At 39.1% G+C, this 19,540-nt stretch overlaps 10 protein-coding genes across 10 annotated transcripts; 5 read left to right on the top strand and 5 right to left on the bottom strand. All coding sequences in view use genetic code 12, as the record gives it.

Moving 5' to 3' along the window:
• Nucleotides 1-272: 272 nt before the first annotated feature.
• On the bottom strand, nt 273-1,499 carry I9W82_001295 (uncharacterized protein; the record flags this gene model as incomplete). The annotated part of the gene is made up of 1 exon (XM_067690024.1): nt 273-1,499. One exon carries the CDS (start codon nt 1,497-1,499, stop codon nt 273-275), a length of 1,227 nt encoding a protein of 408 aa, XP_067551316.1.
• Nucleotides 1,500-2,333: 834 nt separating this feature from the next.
• Nucleotides 2,334-3,917, bottom strand: YCK2 (serine/threonine protein kinase; the record flags this gene model as incomplete). The annotated part of the gene is made up of 1 exon (XM_067690023.1): nt 2,334-3,917. One exon carries the CDS (start codon nt 3,915-3,917, stop codon nt 2,334-2,336), a length of 1,584 nt encoding a protein of 527 aa, XP_067551315.1.
• A 1,031-nt stretch (nt 3,918-4,948) lies between these two features.
• Nucleotides 4,949-7,147, bottom strand: I9W82_001293 (uncharacterized protein; the record flags this gene model as incomplete). The annotated part of the gene is made up of 1 exon (XM_067690022.1): nt 4,949-7,147. One exon carries the CDS (start codon nt 7,145-7,147, stop codon nt 4,949-4,951), a length of 2,199 nt encoding a protein of 732 aa, XP_067551314.1.
• A 240-nt stretch (nt 7,148-7,387) lies between these two features.
• IRS4 (Irs4p) lies at nt 7,388-9,562 on the bottom strand (the record flags this gene model as incomplete). Its single annotated transcript, XM_067690021.1, has 1 exon — nt 7,388-9,562. One exon carries the CDS (start codon nt 9,560-9,562, stop codon nt 7,388-7,390), a length of 2,175 nt encoding a protein of 724 aa, XP_067551313.1.
• Nucleotides 9,563-9,684: 122 nt separating this feature from the next.
• Nucleotides 9,685-11,064, bottom strand: HBR3 (rRNA-binding endoribonuclease; the record flags this gene model as incomplete). The annotated part of the gene is made up of 1 exon (XM_067690020.1): nt 9,685-11,064. The coding sequence occupies one exon, from the start codon at nt 11,062-11,064 to the stop codon at nt 9,685-9,687; it is 1,380 nt and encodes a 459-aa protein (XP_067551312.1).
• Nucleotides 11,065-11,615: 551 nt separating this feature from the next.
• I9W82_001290 (glutathione S-transferase family protein) lies at nt 11,616-12,359 on the top strand (the record flags this gene model as incomplete). The annotated part of the gene is made up of 1 exon (XM_067690019.1): nt 11,616-12,359. The coding sequence occupies one exon, from the start codon at nt 11,616-11,618 to the stop codon at nt 12,357-12,359; it is 744 nt and encodes a 247-aa protein (XP_067551311.1).
• Nucleotides 12,360-12,652: 293 nt separating this feature from the next.
• I9W82_001289 (glutathione S-transferase) lies at nt 12,653-13,445 on the top strand (the record flags this gene model as incomplete). The annotated part of the gene is made up of 2 exons (XM_067690017.1): nt 12,653-12,684; nt 12,740-13,445. 2 exons carry the CDS (start codon nt 12,653-12,655, stop codon nt 13,443-13,445), a joined length of 738 nt encoding a protein of 245 aa, XP_067551310.1.
• A 701-nt stretch (nt 13,446-14,146) lies between these two features.
• On the top strand, nt 14,147-14,999 carry GTT13 (Gtt13p; the record flags this gene model as incomplete). Its single annotated transcript, XM_067690016.1, has 2 exons — nt 14,147-14,199; nt 14,252-14,999. The coding sequence occupies 2 exons, from the start codon at nt 14,147-14,149 to the stop codon at nt 14,997-14,999; spliced, it is 801 nt and encodes a 266-aa protein (XP_067551309.1).
• A 532-nt stretch (nt 15,000-15,531) lies between these two features.
• Nucleotides 15,532-16,848, top strand: I9W82_001287 (TauD/TfdA dioxygenase family protein; the record flags this gene model as incomplete). The annotated part of the gene is made up of 1 exon (XM_067690015.1): nt 15,532-16,848. One exon carries the CDS (start codon nt 15,532-15,534, stop codon nt 16,846-16,848), a length of 1,317 nt encoding a protein of 438 aa, XP_067551308.1.
• Nucleotides 16,849-17,578: 730 nt separating this feature from the next.
• Nucleotides 17,579-19,333, top strand: I9W82_001286 (sphinganine-1-phosphate aldolase; the record flags this gene model as incomplete). Its single annotated transcript, XM_067690014.1, has 1 exon — nt 17,579-19,333. One exon carries the CDS (start codon nt 17,579-17,581, stop codon nt 19,331-19,333), a length of 1,755 nt encoding a protein of 584 aa, XP_067551307.1.
• Between the last annotated feature and the right edge of the window lie 207 nt (nt 19,334-19,540).

Raw genomic sequence — 19,540 nt, 5'->3', positions numbered from 1 at the left:
ATATTTGGCTTTTTATATTCTTTTTTCTCTGGGATCAGATCCCGATTACGTAACAGAACCGAGGGGTAGAAGTCGCTATTACCCAATGGGGAAAACAAAAACGGAATAGACGATCACAGTAAGCAGATGGTACTGCCGGCTAAACTGCAATTACTATTAACTGAGTACTTCAAACGTGTACTAATCCTTGTCAAGAAACACCTACGTAAGTGACAAACGTCCAAAAAATTATAAATCAAACACAACATACACAAACAGTAGCCAGTACCGCCTCAACAAATCATTTCTTCGTAAGTAACTCTAATATACTCCTCCAATTGCTTCAACTTCTCAACCGTCCTCTCCTTATCAAACACCACTTTTCCATCTCTACCCTCTTCAACCATAGCACCACTCATAATCAAATCTAATCTCTGTTTCACCAAGGTACAACGATAATTAACCCATTGTTGGTAAAACTCATGATAACGGGACCCAAAATTAACCTCAGGTTTAACTGTAGCCAAGATGCTAGTATCAGGTAACCTTGGATCTTTTGCACGGTAGCTTGTAACCATAGTGATACGTTCACTTAATCCTTGTGGCGCGGGAGCAATATGCTCAATCAATCTTCCTTGTAAAACACAAGCTGAACCTTGTTTTGGCCCAGCAACAACAGCAATCTCTTGCGATGAGCTAGATGAGCCCTTCTTCCCCATGCGAAGTGAAGTTTCTCCGCCAATCATGTTTGTAGTGTCACTGAGCATAAGCACGCATACAAAGGGATATGAATCATGATGCCATCCTACAACAGCACGAATATCATCACCAGAACTTGAAGGAGAGGGAATATTGGCATCAGCTGGCAATTCTTCTTTCCTTGTTTCTTCATGCTTTGCAACTTCAGCATCAGCTTCTTCGCTTGTCTTCATTGAGATATTAGCATGTGCAATTTCAAAATCGATAACAATTTCCAAATCAACACCAGCCATCCTTGAGACCAATTCCATAGTAGCCGGATGAGTCCAAGCATCATGAATAAACTCACAATTGATAGTGCCATTATTCTCTTTAACATATCCACGCACAACACAATCCATGCCACTGGTTGAACTATGACAGTATCTAGCATACTTCATGAAATTTTCCTTAGCCAATAACTCACTACGCATAATGTCAATTGCTTCAGTGGTAAATAATGGGAACGGATCTGAGACACCAATGGGGGAAATTTGCAACTGTGGTTTCGAAAGACCCAATTGTTCCATTGTTAGTCTGCGTGTGCTGTTGAACTTGTCCCTACCAGTGGTTGCATCCGCATAATATTGCAAATGCACTAAAGGATCAAATTTGGGATTAACGGGGGTGATAGCGCATGGAGAAGCAGCAGCTGGTGTTGGAATTGAGTTGTATATTGGCTCAAGCTGAGAAGTATAGGTGGCTAATGGTACCTTTTTGTGGATGTTGCCATTCAAAATATCCTGATAGTTTGAGTCTGTCGCGGTAGTAACAGTAGTCATTGTTGTGTTAGTTCAAGTTGCAATCGAAAGAGTAAAATACTTTAGAAAACTTGTTAAGGAGACAGATAAATATGCGCAACAATTAAGGCAATTGCCAACCAATTTATATGATTGCTAGAGCCTTGCTGCTTATCTATAAAATTCTGATCAGTAGAAAATAGTTGCGAAAAATCAATACTGAAACGGGGCAAAAGATGCACAAAGCAGTGTTGTTACACAAACTGTCGTTCGTACCTGTTGTAGAATCGATAGATAAGCAAAACAAACTATACAAGTAGACTGTAGCCATTTGCTATGGAGTGCAGTCTAGAACTGATAGATAAGAGTAGTAACACCATCTACCTTGTTGATAAATCTCGAAAAGATCAAGTTTTGTAACCTCTTCCGGTTGAACTGAACTTTGACGAGGATTATATCACTCTTAAATCTCGCATTCCGACTATGGGTGCCATAAAAATGTTACTCATGATGTTCCATAGAGCTTGTTTCTTGCTCTATACTAACCAATTCTTAAATTTTGTGTGTACTGCCATCGCCAATATTTGAACCGATTCCAAATGCACCAAATTATTGGCGCGCTTTTGTTTTTTCCATTTTTGGTCAAACTTTGACGTGCTTTCACACTAGACAATAGACACATGCCGGTGCTACTCTAACTAGAAGTCTACTTTCACTACAAGATTTACTTACCAAAACATTGTTTTATTAATATTAATGTAATCTGTATGAGAATGTATAATCACTCTTTAAGAAACAAACTGGATAAAGGAGACAAGCTGGTGCCATTTTTTTCCCATTTAAACTTTTCACCACATTTCCTTTTCTTTACGCCCCCTACTGACAACACAACTTCGCAAAGAAGCCCTTGTGCTCTTCTTCTTCTTCGTGCTGTTGCTGTTGGTTTGGTTGTTGTTGATATTGGCCATATCCTTCATACTTGCCACCAGCGGCAGTACCAGCACCACCAACAACACTATCTCCACCACCATTGTTAACCAACATATCATTTCGACTGGTTGTAGGTAAAGCAGAAGTCGATTCTTGCTTAATTGGTGGCAACGGCCTATTAACCAAATGTTGCAACTTTTGTTGGTGTAATTGAGCTGCAGATAATTGTGGTTGCAGCTGTCCTTGTTGTTGGTACTGTTGAGATTGTTGCTGCTGCAGTGGCTGTTGTTGTTGTTGTTGCTGTTGCTGTTGCAGCTGTTGTTGTTGCTGTTGTTGTCTGGTTCTTCTTTGATCGCGATGTCTTCTCTCTCTTTCATTTGGTGGGTTAGGATGTCCGTACCCATGCAAATTAGGTTTCTTATTAATTGTGGCATCCCATCCTTTACCTCCATTCAAATGCATCCAATCGTAATCTCCATCACATGATTGTCCCAAATCATCCAATGCTGAAACCAACAACATTCTATATTCCTCATAAGGGGGTTCAGCATCAAAAGGTAAAGACCTCACAGAGTCCAAGTACTCGGCAAATTGTGTTGGCAATCCGTCACAAAGAGTGACTGCAGGGGTTGTCCTCTTTTTGTCACCAATTTTCTCATACTTTTGTTTATTAGTTGGTGCTTTCAATCCTTGCCATGGTAATTGACCACGTAAAAAGTAGAAAAAGACATGACCCAATGCTTCCAAGTCATCACGTCTAGATTGTTCTCTTCCTAAATGGGTGTTTATCGACATGTATCTAGCAGTACCACTCAATGACTTCTTTTCCCTATATGGGATATGTTGTTTGGTTCGTGGGTCACGGTATTGTTTGGCCATTCCAAAGTCAATTAAATGAACATTATTCTCATCAGGCATTCCTTGGCGTCCAATAAGGAAATTGTCAGGTTTGATATCTCTATAAATCAAATCATGACGATGCACTTCTTCAACTAAACTCAACATTTGTATGGCAATTTGCACAACCGTCTTTACCGAGAATCTCCTTCCACACCAATCAAACAAATCTTCCAATGAAGGACCCAATAAATCAATAACCAAAATGTTGTGTAAGCCTTCTTGGCCAAAATAATACGCATTAGGAATACCAGCACATCCTTGTAAATGCTTATAAGTCCTATACTCATCTCTCAATTGAGGTGCTTCAGTTTTTCTAGGTTCAAATTTAATGGCAACTGGTCCTCCGTTTATAATGTTTGTACCTTCAAATATAACACCAAATGAACCTTCACCAATTTTCTTGCCTATTTTGTAATGCAACCCAACAACTGAAGAATTGGAGTTGCTTGATGACGATGCAGCAGCAGCTGCTGCTGTATTGATTGGTACACCATTAGCTTGTGTGTGGTGGTGATGATGTGGGTTCATTGTGCCTGCTTGTGCGCTTTTGGAATTGATGACTGGAGTATGTGATGCTTGAGCAGCTGCTAAGGCGGCTGGATTAGTGGGGGATGCTACACGATTAGACATGTAGCGGGTGGGAGGGGAAGGAATAAAAGGTAGTTCTGTTGCTCTAGTTAGTTTGTAGATTTATCTTATGGAACTCAATCTGATCCTATAAGAACTTTCTTTATGAACAAAAATGGTGTTGTGTTGATTCACTGGTTAGAATTATCGACTCGTGATTTGCTGTTTTTTTTTTTTTTTTACCTCCTTTTGTTCTATTGGTACAAAAGCAAGACAAAAATGACTCTATGTTTGTAGAAAGTAAATGTCTGTGGGAAGGGGGGGTGGTCTCTGTATGCTCAGTTGTGCGATGATTAGCTGTTGTAGTTCGAGTCAGTTACCAATGGTCAACAACTGCAAACTGAATCTCTAGTAAGATATATAAAAAAATATTGGAGCAGGCAAAAAAGGCAACCAAGGAAAATATAAAACTAGACGCTAGATGAACTGAATATTAAGTGTGATTAGTGTATTTCTATGTGGAGCACACTCTAGTTAAGGTATCTGGGGGGATAAGTGTACTAGATAGATGAATGGTGGATGGATAGATGGATTGTAGATTGATTGATTGATTAAGAATGGATGTGTCTCTGTGTGTCTGTGTGTGTGTAATTTTTTGTTTTTCTTCTTCTTCTGTTGTTTGAGATTGTTGGATTTTCAATTTCAATTTCTTTTTTTGTCTTTAGAGTGAGTGAGTAGCCAGTGGATTGTTTAGTTTTTTAAATTTCTTTTTTTTTTTTTCATCGCCTTATTCGCTCTCGCTACCAACTGCAATAAAACAAACCACCCTCCCTGTAGAAAAATGGGAAGAAGCTGTTAGGTTTCTACAGTCTCGCCAACGGTAACTTACATCTTGGAAAAAGGGGCCAGCTATTCTTTTGAGTAGAAACATTTCGTGGTGTTTGCCCTCGCGAAAAGGAAATTCACCTTTATCGTCAATCTCTCGTATGCAGCTTTTTTTTGCATCGCCTCGTCTAAATAAGACCACACTCTTTATCCTACGAATAAATATCAATATATGCAATTAAACACATTAAAATACTCTTTTATATATTCTAGGCAAATGGGGTTGAATCTCGACTAATTCTATTACCAGGACGACTACTAGACCCAACTGATGTATACCCAGAACCACCACCTCCACTTGAATCTATAATCAGTTGTCTTTCAGTAACCATCTTTGAGATCTGATCATTGTAAAATGCCGAAAGAAACTCGTTCTGATTTCTCACCTTATCCAATCTATGTTGAGTTGTGAGGAGTGTATCTTTATGCATCAAATCAGGTAACAACGCCATACCTGGTGATTGCATCTTCTTATTCAACTTGTCCAATTCTTCTTTCAACTTCATTTGCTTTTGCAGTTCAGTAACTGCTTCAGAAGATCCTTCTTGATACTTGGATCGTAACTCTTCAGTTTCATTGGTGAGCTTATCGTACTCCTGCAGTAAATCTTGCAATTCCTTTTTGAGCTTTTCAATTTGATCCGATTGAGTAGTTAACAACAGGTCACTAACAGTATGCTCTGTAATCGATTTCATTTGAGTCAATTTATTCTCAAGATCTTCATCTTTTTCAGAACACTTTTGTAAATCACTTTCTACTCGAGCTAGTTTCCGATCAACAATGTGTGCATCGCTATTCAATTTCCTCAATTTGTGATAACTCTCAGCAATGGTGACTTCATCCTCATCAAAATGAAGTTGCTTTGATGTGGTAAGAGATCTTTTATGTCCAATTCCTTTCTCATTGTCATCGCCATACCCTTCTTGTTTCTCATCATTGTTGTCTTTGCCTTGAATTATTCCCATTTCGGTACTCATTTGACGTAATTTAAAAGTCAATAGTTTAGCAAATTGAGAATTGAAATTATCAACCGTCAAAGGTTGTCCAAGTTCCATGGTGCCAAATATCTGCTTCTCGTAAATGAAGTTCAACTTCTTCAACAAGCGATCATCAGAAAAGTTCATCACTAAATCATCATTAAATGTGGTAAACAAATCATTGATTCGTTGCGGGTGAAGATTCAAATTGTCATGGAAAAATTGCATCTTGACTCCGTAATTATCATAGTAAAACAGGTCAATGTTGTTCTGAGCCTTCTCATGATTGAATTTGGAAAAGTTAACAACCAATGCATTCAATAGCTTGAGTTTCCACATTAATGTGGGATTCGAAGTTAAAGATGCAGCTCTGTCATCGCCAATCTCACCATCAAGATCCATGCTCATGTCTATGTCAAATTGTGTTGTACTTGGTTCAGGTATTTGCAATCTCAAATGTTCAATGGAGTAAATGGGAATAGGAACAAAAATAGGACAAGCATTTTTTTGTCTCAAAAACTCAATACTTGGGTTTGTTGGATCAATCTTTAAATCAAATGAAAAAATAAACTTGTAGCTTGATATTGACTTGTTCATGTAGTTGTTATACAACTGTGGTGTTTGGATCAAGTTCAAAAACACCCCTTTCTTATCCTCCTCTTCTTCAATCTCCTTTTCAATTGATCGCTTATCATCATACAATTTCATATTACCTGAATTAGAATACCTCAAACATTTTCCAATAATCAACCCTTCAATCAATTCCAATTCCTTGTTGTTCCTTGCTACAACCAAGACAGGATAGAACTCATTGGGAGTTGCCCTATTTCTGTCCAATATGGAATCGATCAAATTGTTAAAGAGCTGTAGTTTGCCCGACATCAAAGCTTGTGAGCTCGTAGGTTGCAGTAGCAAAAGCCGTTTAGGCATAAAATGATTAACCAATAACGAAGGGTGATTGTTTATAGTCAACAAGCTATTAAAACACATGCACACTAGTTGCATATTTTTGACCTTACTATTAACACTGGAAAATCCATTACCAGCGGTAGCGGCCCCCATCGGAGTCTCCATCGACGAAACTTCAAGTAGACTGTCAATACTAGTCTTTTTCCTTCTTTGTTTAACTTCATTGATTAACGTCTCACTGATCAAATGTAGCAAAATCTGTATAAGAACTACTTGAGTATCAGTTAGTGAGGTCGGTATATAGTATACCCCTGTGCTATTTGTATCCATCTGTGAAGATCTGCCATTCAAAGCACTATTGACGATGCTATTCGCATTCTGGTGTGGTACTATACTTTCATCCAAACTTGCAACTGTCTCTTTTGCTGCTAATTCTCCTTCTGTATATGTCGATGATTGGTCCATTTCCGCACCATATATCGATGACGGTGGATCCACCGAAAGCATATCCATCAAATTCATCGTAAGTGGGTACCTCGATGTATCGCAAGTTGTATGTTATTTTTCAAAACCTGTTTAGTTTATTTTTTCGTTCTTTTTTTTTCTTTTTATACTTATCGCTTGTGTACCTTTTTCCTTAAGCGAAATGTCAACCAAGCCTAGAGTGTCTAATCAATGTATAAATCTAATTCATATTCTATCTATTTCTATTAATATCCTAAGCCCTGTATGGACTTCCCCTACACTTACATTCTTCTCTCCTCACTTCCACCTTCTCGAGTTCAAATTTACTTGGACACCAATCCCACCAAGACTATCCCAAACAATAGGCTCAATCTTCTTTGGTAGCTTACGCCCATAAAGACATTGATCAACAAGCCACATACCAACAAGAAATTCATTCTTGTTTAACGTACCATCCCGACGGAAATCAACCAAGTTCCATATCTGTTCCAAAATATCACTCGGTAACCGACTTCGGTTCCAAATTCTCTTTACAACTGCACCAAGAATTAATTGATTTGAATCTGTGTTCTCCAAACTGTGTAGCTTGTTTGCTGCCTCTTCAGCTTTAGAGAGTTGTATCTCCTCACTATCATCCTTTTTATGATCGGCGGCATCGTCTTTTACCTCATCTGGCGGAAGAGCATTTGTAGAAATCAAGGCCGCCTTCATTGAATCATCGTGTTGCTCGGTTAGTTTACTGCCATCAACTCCCGTCAATTTGGTCACAACTAGGTCCATGTATATGCCCTTATTACTCACCCAGACACCTTCATATCTTTTCCGTTCTTGGTCAGTTGGGAAATTCAACTCTTGATGCGTTTTCCATGGCTTCAATTCATCAAATTTTGTTTTCCGATCCTTACGCTTATTTTCCTTCCTCATAGTGGTTTTGAATTGCACTGGTTGCAGTTGCAGCTGATTACTCTTGGATGTGCTGCTGTGACCTTGAGCTTGAATTTGTTGCTGTGGTAGTGGTGGTGCTTGAGTTAGCAGAATTGGAGATACGGGAACCTCGTCGTCATCATCTGAGTTGGCTCCTGTTTCATACCGATGATACTTATCACCCTCTTTTAGCTTGTGTCGTCTCATCCCAAACAAATGCTGGTGATGTTTTCGTACATCAGGGAATTGAGGAAATTTGGTATCCTTGACTTTAATTTCCCGTACCGGATCAGAGTCCTCTTTTTCAATAAATGACCCCAAATCGTCATCTGGTGGGAACATTGCTTCCCCACTAGAAAACGTATCCATTGACATCCCATTCATTTGCATCTGTTTTCTCAATTCATCGCCAGAGAACCCGTCACTCAGATTAAAGTACAAGTCATCAGTATAGGTATCGGTATCTGAAGTTGTGCGTCGTGCTATAGATTCCAGCTCTTCGTCTGATGATGCAGGAGGGGGAGGTTTCCTGCGCACACCCTTGTTAGTTACTGGCAGTTGAGAGGATGTGTCTGCAACAGACAAACGATCAGATTCTGGTATTGGCGGTGGTACCTTTATAGTGACATCATTAGCATCCTCATCTTGTTTCCTTTCCATCTCTGCATCATGATCAGTCACATCTATCCTCACCCCATGTCCATTATCTGGTGTCAGTTGGCGTCTCAAGCTCCTCCTTGGTTCAACATCAGTCATACATGTCTCAAACGAGGATTGTGAATCATTTATTCCCCGACTTTCCCTAACATCTGCATCTGAATGGGATTTCAGCCACTGATAGTGCTTGAGAGAAAGATTTGCTAAATTATTGGATGTCTCTTTCATGTTGTCATCAAATCGTTCTCTAACTCCTTCAAGTATCGTCTTACCTCTAGCGTCCATGACCTTAGGGTTGGCCTGTACTTGCGACTTTCTATTCAACGATTCCTTCAAGCTCTTTAACATTTCTTGTGGTGAATAATCGAGGGACAAGCGCTTAGCACTGGCATCGTTGTTGATGGCTTTGGAGTCGATTGAGTTTTTGACGTTACTAATCATATCTCTTGGTGACAGTGGCAGTAGCATAGGCAGGTAGTGAGGCAGCTTAATGGAACCCTGGCGCGATCCTTGTCGCGATCCTTGACGTGGAGTTTGCGCAAAGTAGTCATGATTAATGCTATCAACATTGCCTTTTTCTTCATGATCGGACAACGGATCACGAGCCAGTGGGGATTGTGTTGGAGCGTAAGCTGGTTGTAGCGATGGCGGTAGTGGCGCATCTGAGGAAGCACTCTTTTGCTTTTTGATGATGGTGGCTGGCCTCTGTGTACTTGGACTTCTTCTAGGCTGTGATTGTTGTGGCTGCAGCAGATGTGTTTTAACTTTGTTCTGATTTAGTTCAGTTGATCGTGAGGCTGTTGTTGCTGCATTACCATTACTCTCCTTCTTCTTGCCTGCATTGAATGCAGCTAGAGCAGCTATATTAGCTGCATTGTGGTTGGCACTCATTTGCTAAACAAAGCAAGATTAAAGAAAGGAAGAATGGAAGTGCTCTGTTGACCTTTTTTTTTTTCTGTTTGACTCTAAAAATCATGGCAAATTACATGACACAAAGCTCTTGCCTTACACATCTATTTACTCTTTCCCTTGGATGAATTAACGTATCTACCTTTACCAACACGTACACCACTAGGTCTAATAGTGTTAACAGTACCAAATGGACTGACATAATTGTCAGCACTTCCACCACCGATCCAATCTTGCAACATTTTCTCATTTTGTCTTCTTTCCCACTCATCATTCTTCAACGCTTGCTGGTACTCCTTTTGATCTTCCCTCAATATTAATGGATTTTGTTGAGACTTGTGTCTGTTTTCCTTATTGTGCTGGTATCCACCTTTACCTTGTAAACGTTGTTGGTTTTTACTCAATGGGGACGGAATAGAATAGCGTTCACCTCGCTTGATCCATTGGAAATTAGCTTTCAAATGAGGAGTTATTTTACCAGTCTTGTTGTCAACTGAAACAGCACATCTGATTAATGTGTCCCCACCACATTTTGGACAAAAATGTTTTGGTTTGCCATCTTTATTGATTGGTGTAAGTCTGAAACATGCATGACATCGGTACATGTAATTACGTACTCTCTTGATTTGCTTACCCGACATTGTATTCAACAAGTTGATTCCCAATTGTATGGATACGTTTTGACAAGCAAAATCCCCCGTAGCTAAAGCCACACTGATTAGCTTGTTTTCGATGGGAGTCTCTTGAAGTTTTTCATTCTGGTCTTTGATAATTTCATCTCGCAAGTTTTCTGGTGTAATCCAATCACCATCATCATCTGATTCATTATACTCTTCATTGACATCCTGCAGGGGGGATTCATTGGTAGAAGGTGTTTCAATAGATTTCTCTTCTTTGGGGGAGGTGTTTTGTTCTTCCTCGTTGTTGCTTGGCTTCACAGGAGTAACCTTATCTTCTTCTTTAGTGTTTACCTTTTCAGTGACACCCTCTTTCTCCTCTTGCAATCGCCTTGCTTCTGCCTCCCTTTTCTCTCTCTGCCTTTTTCCACCTCTTTTACGGCCCTTCTTGGCCGGAACAAAGCCATCCTCTGTTCCCACATGTTTGTCCTTTAAATTTTCTTGAGCATCTTTTTCTTGACCTTCTAAAACTTCACCAGGAAAACTTCTCAACTTCCCACCGCTTTGTATCTCCATTTCATAAGCCAAAGCGATAATGTGTAAATCATTTACTGACAAAACACTGTAGTCACCAGTCAATTTAGCAAATTTAATCACCTTGTCAATACTTCCTTGCGAGGGTTGTTTAATCTTTAATTGATCTCCCCAAAGTACCAACTGTTGGCGGGCATACTCGTCCTTTAATTCGGAATGAACACCGGGTGTTGTATAATATTCATGCGCATACTGTTGCAAGGTTGTTGCTGGTTGAGTAATCAATGGACCAGCATCCAAAATCACGGTCTTTACATGCTTAGTTGTGGACATTTTATAATGATGAAGGTTTCTCTTTATCTGGTTCTATGGTGCAAAAAAAATTTATTTTTCTATAAGATGAGATGAGTATATGCAGGAATATCGATGGCTAGCAAAGTTGGTTTGCAACACGCCCCCGATGTCAAAGTACAACCGCAGCTGTCTAGGAGACAACCGCAGACCGTTCATGTAGCTTGCAATCACGCATCTTTGCTTTCAAAAGTGTTATACTAAAGTCATCTCCACTGTCATTTTTGCGCACTTGCATTGGCATCACTTCACCTCATGCAAATGTACATCAAAGAACCGGATCACCAGATTGTTAATCTTTATCATGTGCTTCTCCAATGACTTGTTTATTGAAGTTAAAATTGTTCATTCGGATTAAGCTAAGTGGACGGATCCTATTTCTTTATCCGATCATTTTCCATTACCCGCGACTTTCCCCACATATTTCCGTTGCTAAAAACCATATGCGATTCATTTAAAAACCTTTAAATGTCCCCATTTCACTGACTTGGGCATAGCAACTCCTTTATCCTTTAAATAAAAGCTACCTCATTATGCCTCAACAAGATAAAATCACAATTTACTGGTTAGCCCACTCTAGAGCTCAAAGAATTGTTTGGTTGTTGGAGGAGTTGGGCTTGGACTACAATTTGCATATGGAAGACCGTGTGCAAATGGTGAGAGCTCCAGAAAGTTACAAAAAGTACCACCCATTAGGTAAGACCCCAGTTGTACACATTGAAAAACCAGATGGGACTGTGAAGGTTCTTGCTGAATCTGGGTTCATTGCCCAGTACTTAATTGAACATTATGATACTGATGGCAAATTCAAACCTGCAACTGAAGACGACAAGGACTTAATTGACTACTTTAACCACTACGCTGAAGGTACATTTCAACCCCTCTTGGTAGGCTTGTTGGTCAATCAAGTTGCAGGAAAATCTGTTCCCTTTCCCGTCAGTTCTTTGGTCAAGTTGGTAACTGGAAAAATTGATCAAGGATACTACCAACCTGAAACTGAAAAGAATGTCAAATATATAAATGATTTCTTAAAGGAACAGCACGCTAAAGGAAAAAAGTGGATTGTGGGAGATAAAGTTTCGGCTGCTGATATAATGTTGTCGTTTCCTATTCAACTGGTTATTACCTCAGGAAGAGCTGGTTTTGCTAAGCCAGTGGAGGAAGCCTACCCTGACATGTGTCAATATTTCAAGGATATCACTTCTGAGCCTGCGTGGATTAGAGCTGCTGAGAAGGTTAAGAATTATGATCATGTTGTTATTAACGGGAAATTATAGAGTCAATAGCTTTTGTAAAGGAGGTATTATCTAATGTACAACTTTGTAATCAACGGCTGTGTTTACGGGTCATATAATTTTCAATATTGTTTAGCACCCATTGATTACCCTAAAAGCCCGTTTGTGGCGCATTTCTCTCTCTCTCTCTCTCCCTGCAGTAGCAAACAAAGAAAAAAAAAAAATCATGTGTAATTTCATTTCAGCTCCCAGAAATTGAAACAATATAAATAAATATGTAACTTCTCCCACAAGAGACCCCTTAAATTCCCAACTACCACTCCAAATTCATCATCATGGTTCAAGAAGATAAAATTACTGTTCATTGGTATGTAATTGTAGCTTTGCAATTGACAGCGTCGTACTAACTTTCTACCCACCAGGTTGAATTTCTCCCGTGCTCAAAGAATCCTTTGGTTATTAGATGAATTGAACTTATCTTATGACTTGAAAGTTTATCAAAGAACTAAGGAATACAGAGCTCCTAAGGAATTGGATAAAGTTCATCCTTTAGGTAAATCACCAGTTGTCGAGATTACCAAACCTGATGGCGAAGTGATTCAACTTGCAGAATCCGGATGGATCGTCCAATACTTGATTGACAACTACGATACTGAAGGTAAAATTAAGCCAGCTAATGTCAAAGATAGCAACCAAGTTAACTATTTCCTCCACTACTCAGAAGGTACTCTTCAACCGTTGTTGGTTGGTTTATTAGTCAACCAAATGGCTACCAAGGTCCCGCCATTTCCAGCCAATTACATCGCTGGTGCTGTTGTCAAGGGAATCAATGCAAAGTATTATGGTCCTGAATTGGAAAAGAATTTGAAATACTTGAATGGTATTGCTGCTGCTCAAGAAGCTAAGGGAAGCAAGTATTTAGTGGGCAATAAGTTATCTGGTGCCGATATTATTTTGAGTTTCCCAATCATTTCCATCTTTACCACTGGTAGAGGCTTACGTCCAACTGTCGTGGAGGACTTTCCTGAGTTGCATAAGTACTATCAGAATTTGACTCAGGAAAAGAAGTTGAAAGATGTCAATGAAAAGATTGCGCAATATGAAAAGAATAGCCCACTCAAATTGTAAAGCTAAGTAGTTAGTTTATAGGTTTGAGAATAATATTTTGTATGTGTAAAAAATTTTGCACGAAATTGGTGCAAATTCTAGAAAAGCAAAAAAAAGTAAGGAATAAGATACAGAAGGATCAGTCTGCGTTAGCGCAAACGAAATTGAAGTTTCTTGCTAGCACCTCAATCAACCCAAGGAGGTACAACCTTTCTACATTTAGAAGTATCGCTCACCCACACCCATCTTTAACCAGCTTCCTTCCTTATCCAGGATTACCACTTTGGTGACGATGAGATTAACCCCACTCTGTTTTATAATCGTATATCTGCATAATGGAATATATCTTATTCTGCATTTGGTCTTTACAGTTACACAGGTAGTACAAAACTCAAATTATTTTTTTTTTGGAGTCTTACTTTCCTAATTGGGTAAAAGGTTGTTAGGGTATACACAGAAACGCAAAAAAAAAAAAAAAAAAAAAAAAATTATTTATGTAAACATCTCTCTCTCTCTCTTATGCTCCACTTGTGTTTTTTTGTCACAAGATTTAATTTGGTAAAAACTTTAATTTCTTCGAGATATTCCGAATAGGGTAAGTAAGTTTATATCATTAAAGTTTATGGTATGCACCGTAACTGAATTATATAAATAGAGACGAATAGGCTTGTGTTTTTCAAGACATTGATCTTTGTTTACTTGATACCCTTTTACCTCAAATAATGACTATGGAACATCAACCAGGACACACAGAAGACAGATTTATCTTACATTGGTATGTACATTTACGGCTTCGCAAAATGAACCTTTTTACTAACTTCTATTAGGCTCGATGACTCTCGGGCACACAGGATACTATGGTTATTGGAGATTCTACAACTTGACTACGAGGTGAAGATATACTTGAGACACCCGGAGACTTGGCGTGGTCCAGTCCAACTATTTGATGCACATCCAACGGGCAAAGCACCAATTTTGGAGATTATATTTGCAGACGGAAGACCAAGTATGAAACTTGCTGAAAGTGGATTTATAATGCAATATTTGTTGAGATTTTATGACCCAAACTATATCTTGAATCCTACAGATCTTGGAGAACAATTGGAGGTTGACTATTGGCTACATTTCAGTGAAGGTTCATTACAGCACCTTCAAATGACCTTGTTGATAAACTCCGTAGCAAAGCATGTTGCTCCATTTGGGTTGAAAGGTGTGGCCAAGTTGGTAACAAAAGGGTTAAACAATGGTTACTACATTCATGAATGGAGATTGAACATGCAATATTTGGACGATAGGTTGGCTCAAAACGGGACTGGATTCTTTGTGGGTAATAAATTGACAGCAGCCGATGTCATATTAAGCTTCCCTATATTTGAAAACGTGTTTGATAACTTGGATGGAGTTAAAGAGATAACAAATGATAAGCGTGACTTGGGAAAAGTATGGCCCAACTTGGCCAAATGGAGCAGGATGATTAAGAATATTCCTAGCTACAAGAAAGTGTCACAAACGATGGATGAGGAAGTGGAGGATTTGATTGCATTGAATCCTAAATTTGACTATGCAAAAGCATAAGTTTTCTAAAGAGAGTCCCGATTCCGGAGAATTTCTTTATTGTATACCCCCCTGTTACCACAGCTTTTTTTTGGTTTTAATAAAAGTGATTAGTTTAAATTACCTTGTATTGTTCTCTGATGCCACACTTTTCTGTTTAATTCCGTTTTTTTGAAGTGCTTGAGCTATAACCCCGACTTTGAACTGTAAAAGCGCTTAGTAATCAATTCAATCCCATCTGCTCGATAAAACAGGTGATTTTAAACTGAACCCCTTGATGCTTGTGCCTTGGTGAAGGGTTGCTCCACAGTTTTTCGCTGTATAGTGAGAAGTAATTTGACAAGTTGCACTACCATATAATGAATTTTGCATCCACGATTTACAAACTGTGGCGCACACTTTTAATTGATTTAACTCCTTCGATTAATAATCAGAACGATTAATTACTGAAGAGAAGGGCTTAAGGAAACACCGACTTCAGTATAAAAGGGTGCTTATTTTTTCCAAACTCAAGGACACACTGTTTTCCTTTGAACACCAAAGACTATACAACATGGCACCAACTACAATTTTTAACAATCCAGAAGGAGCACAAACTCCCTTGAAAGCTAAGAATGCTTCCTCAAGCAACGATGACTTTGACGAAACTGTTCGCAAGTTAGCCAGTTTGAAACCAATTGGATGGGCAAAAGCTTCCACGGATGTCGTTACCGGAGGGGACAAGGAATGGGTTGACCGTTTGCCCAAAACCACCAGAGAAAGGTTTGAAAAGTATGGTGTTGACCTTTCAGAAGGGTACCCATACATTCCAGAGAATGACAAGATCCCCAGATTTGTTGATGAGGCATTTGCTATTAGAAGTGAAGATTATCCATTTATCGAACGTGGTAAGAATGCTGATCCTGAAAAGAAGGCCCTTTTTGGTGCTGCCAAGGATGTGATCCATTTGACTCCATACATTGGAACTGAAATCGTTGGTTTGCAATTGAGTGATTTGACTGATCAACAAAAGGATGAATTGGCTTTATTGATTGCGGAAAGGGTTGTCGTTTTCTTTAAAGATCAAGACTTGTCGCCTCAAAAGCAATTGGAATTGGGACACTACTGGGGTCAAGTTGAAGTTCACCCACAAGCTGCAAGAGCTGGACGCAACTTTGATGGAGTCACTACTATTTGGCAAGAGTACCAAAAGGGTAGAAGTGGAATTCCATTATCATTCAAGAATTCCAAATTGGGTAACTCAAGATGGCACAGTGACTTGGTTCATGAGCATCAAACTGCTGGAATTACTCATTTGCATCTTGATGCCATTCCTCCTTTCGGTGGTGAAACTATTTGGAGCTCAACCTATGGTGCTTATGACAAATTATCACCAGCTTTGAAAGAGTTTTTGGATGGTAAAACAGCTGTTTACAAGAGTGCTCATGTCTACTTGGACCGTAAGAATCCATTGAGAGGTCCAAAACATGTTGAAAGAGAGCACCCAATTGTTAGAACTCACCCTGCAACTGGTTGGAAGTATTTGTTTGTCAACAGAGGAATGACTGATAGAATTGTTGGTTTATTGAAGCCAGAATCAGATCTCATTTTGAACTATTTGTTTTCCGTCATTGAAGAGAATAGAGATATCCAAGTTACTTTCAACTGGCAAAAGCAATTGCCTGGTGTGAAATCTCAACCAGAGGGAGAACAAACCTACAGAGGTACATCAGCTCTTTGGGATAACAGAATTTCCAACCACAATGTTATCCACTCTGAAGAGAGTATCAATGGTCGTCATGGAACTAGAGTTACTTCCTTGGCCGACACTGGTTACTTTGACCCTGAATCAAAGAGTCAAAGAGAAGCTTTGGGATTATCTTTAGATTAAAGTGTGTAGTTGTTTCAATATAAAGCTGGCTTTTTTAATACTGTAATGCAAACCCCTCTTTTCCAAAACAAAGAAAAAAGGGGTTCAGTTGGGCCACACTTGTGACTCATAAAAGTGGCATAAAGCCTATCTAGTAGATGACACTTTCATGATATAGGGGAAACAGTGATAAACATGGGGAGCCAACTGCTGTAAAGTGGTTTACGGAGATCGGTATTACTTAATTTGGAAAGTTTTACCACGGTTATTTGTGGCACCAAGACAATTTTTCCCGTGTGACGCAATTTCTTTTTCTTCTCCCTTGAATTGCGGATAAATTTATTCTAATCCTGGCTCGAATGCTCTCTTATATTGAACCACTTTTTAAAATTGAGTAATGGCTAGAAGGTGATAAGGTAGAAACTACAGCGTCACTGACTGCTTTATATGGCTGCTTCTAAGACTGTATAACCCCGACAGAGCTGTTTTGTTTGGACTTGGAGTCGGCTCCAAAAAAGTGAGAAGATTCGTATTAAAAATAGAATATTACACAAAACTGCTTTTTCTGTTGTGCAATCTGGTGAGAGAGAGAGAGACAAATCCGCCCACATAAATTTAAATTTGTTCTATATAAATACCACCCACATCTCCCCACTTGCTTCTCCTTCTTGCAAAGTTCAATAACCAATTCAACTTTTCATTTTATCAACATCAATTACGGTTCTGCACACTTTATTGTTGTAAACTAATCATGGCACCTGTTGATATTTCATTTAATTGGCCAAAGAGTATCGATGAGATCCCCTTGGCACTCACCGACATTTACCACCAACTCAGGCTCCTAATCTTGGTTCAGTACTATTCTAAAAATGACAATGTTTGGGGTAGTATCTACTTGGCTAGAGATTTATTTTTCATCCTTTTTGTTTATCATGCTGTACTGAATGCATTAGCTGCCATTTGGGCCTACGGAATATTCGGAATAGTGAAAAAACTGTGCCGTTCGGCTTATTCTTGCGCTGCGCAAAAGATTATGTCAATCCCATTTATCAAGAACAAAATCGATAAAGAATTGAGTGAAACTGTGAAGAAAATCGAGGAGCTGGTTATTCAGAATGATGACAGTTTGATGCAATTTAAGCAATTGCCTAGCAAAGGTTTATCAGGCGAGGTGGTTAATAACGAAGTGATTAAGCTGCAAGGCTTGAAACATTCTGATTGGGTTCATGGTAGAGTTAGTGGTGCTGTTTATCACGGTGGAGATGAGTTGTTGAAATTGCAACTGGATGCTTATCACAAATATAGTGTTGCTAATCAATTGCACCCTGATGTTTTCCCTGGTCTTAGAAAAATGGAGGCGGAAGTAGTTGCTATGGTATTGGATATCTTTAATGCACCAGAAGGAGCATGTGGATGTACTGCTTCTGGAGGAACAGAATCCTTGTTATTAACTGGATTGGCAGCTCGTGAATATGGAAAAAAATACAAGGGTATTAAAGCTCCTGAAGTTATTGCACCAGTTACAATTCATGCAGGTATTGAGAAGGCTTGTTTCTACTTTGGAATGAAACTTCATAAGGTTGACTTGGATCCTAAAACTTACCAAGTCGATGTCAACAAGGTTAAACGTTTGATTAACAAGAATACAGTACTCATTTGCGGATCAGCCCCTAACTACCCTCACGGTATCATGGATAATATTGAAGAATTGTCCAAGTTGGCCGTTAGGTACGATATTCCTTTACATGTGGATGCTTGTCTCGGGTCATTCATTGTTCCATTTTTGGAGTCTACAAAAGTCCACGGATCAAAGAAAATTCCCTTATTTGATTTTAGAGTGCCAGGTGTCACTTCCATCTCTTGTGATACCCACAAGTATGGCTTTGCTCCTAAGGGATCGTCAATCATTATGTACAGATCTCCTAAGATGCGTGAATGCCAGTACTATATTTCAAGTGATTGGACTGGTGGTATGTATGGATCTCCTACATTAGCTGGATCAAGACCTGGAGCATTGATGGTTGGTTGTTGGGCTACATTGGTACACATTGGTAAAGATGGTTACAGGCAAAACTGTTTTGATATTGTGAATGCCACCATGAAACTCAAGAAAGCTCTTGAAACCAACCCAGTCTTGTCCAAGTACTTGGAAGTTATAGGTGATCCTTTGGGTTCCGTTATTGCTTTCAAAGTGAAGGCAAGCCAATCTAATAACTTGTCAATTTATGAATTGGGAGATTTATTAGGAAAGCGTGGATGGCACTTTGCCACGTTACAACACCCTGCTGCTTTACATTTTGCTCTTACTAGGTTAACTGTACCAGTGATTGATGAATTGATCAAGGATGTTGTTTCTTGTACCGAAGAGGCTGTTGAGTATGTGAAGAAGCATGGTAAGTCTGATGGAGAAACATCGGCAATGTATGGTGTTGCAGGAAGTATCCACACTGCTGGTTTGGCGGATAGGTTGATCACCGCATTCTTAGATAGCATGTATAAAGCTTAGATTAGACAAAGTCTTATTAGTACCAGATTTCGCAGATCCTGTAATTTGTGCAAACTTCTTCCCAATCGGGTAATTCGTTGATGACTAACCGCCGTAATGACTGATAAGGCACGAAAAAAATAATAATAAAAAAAAAAGAAAATAAAATAAAAATATGCCACCAAAACACAACAAGAAGAAAAAGGCGGGCATCTACACCATTACCAA

Source organism: Candida metapsilosis (assembly GCF_017655625.1).
Source record: "Candida metapsilosis strain BP57 chromosome Unknown scaffold1, whole genome shotgun sequence".
In the NCBI taxonomy this organism is placed as follows: Eukaryota; Fungi; Ascomycota; class Pichiomycetes; order Serinales; family Debaryomycetaceae; genus Lodderomyces; species Lodderomyces metapsilosis.
Note: the sequence above shows the minus strand (reverse complement) of the source record. Positions and strands in the feature narration are given on the sequence as shown.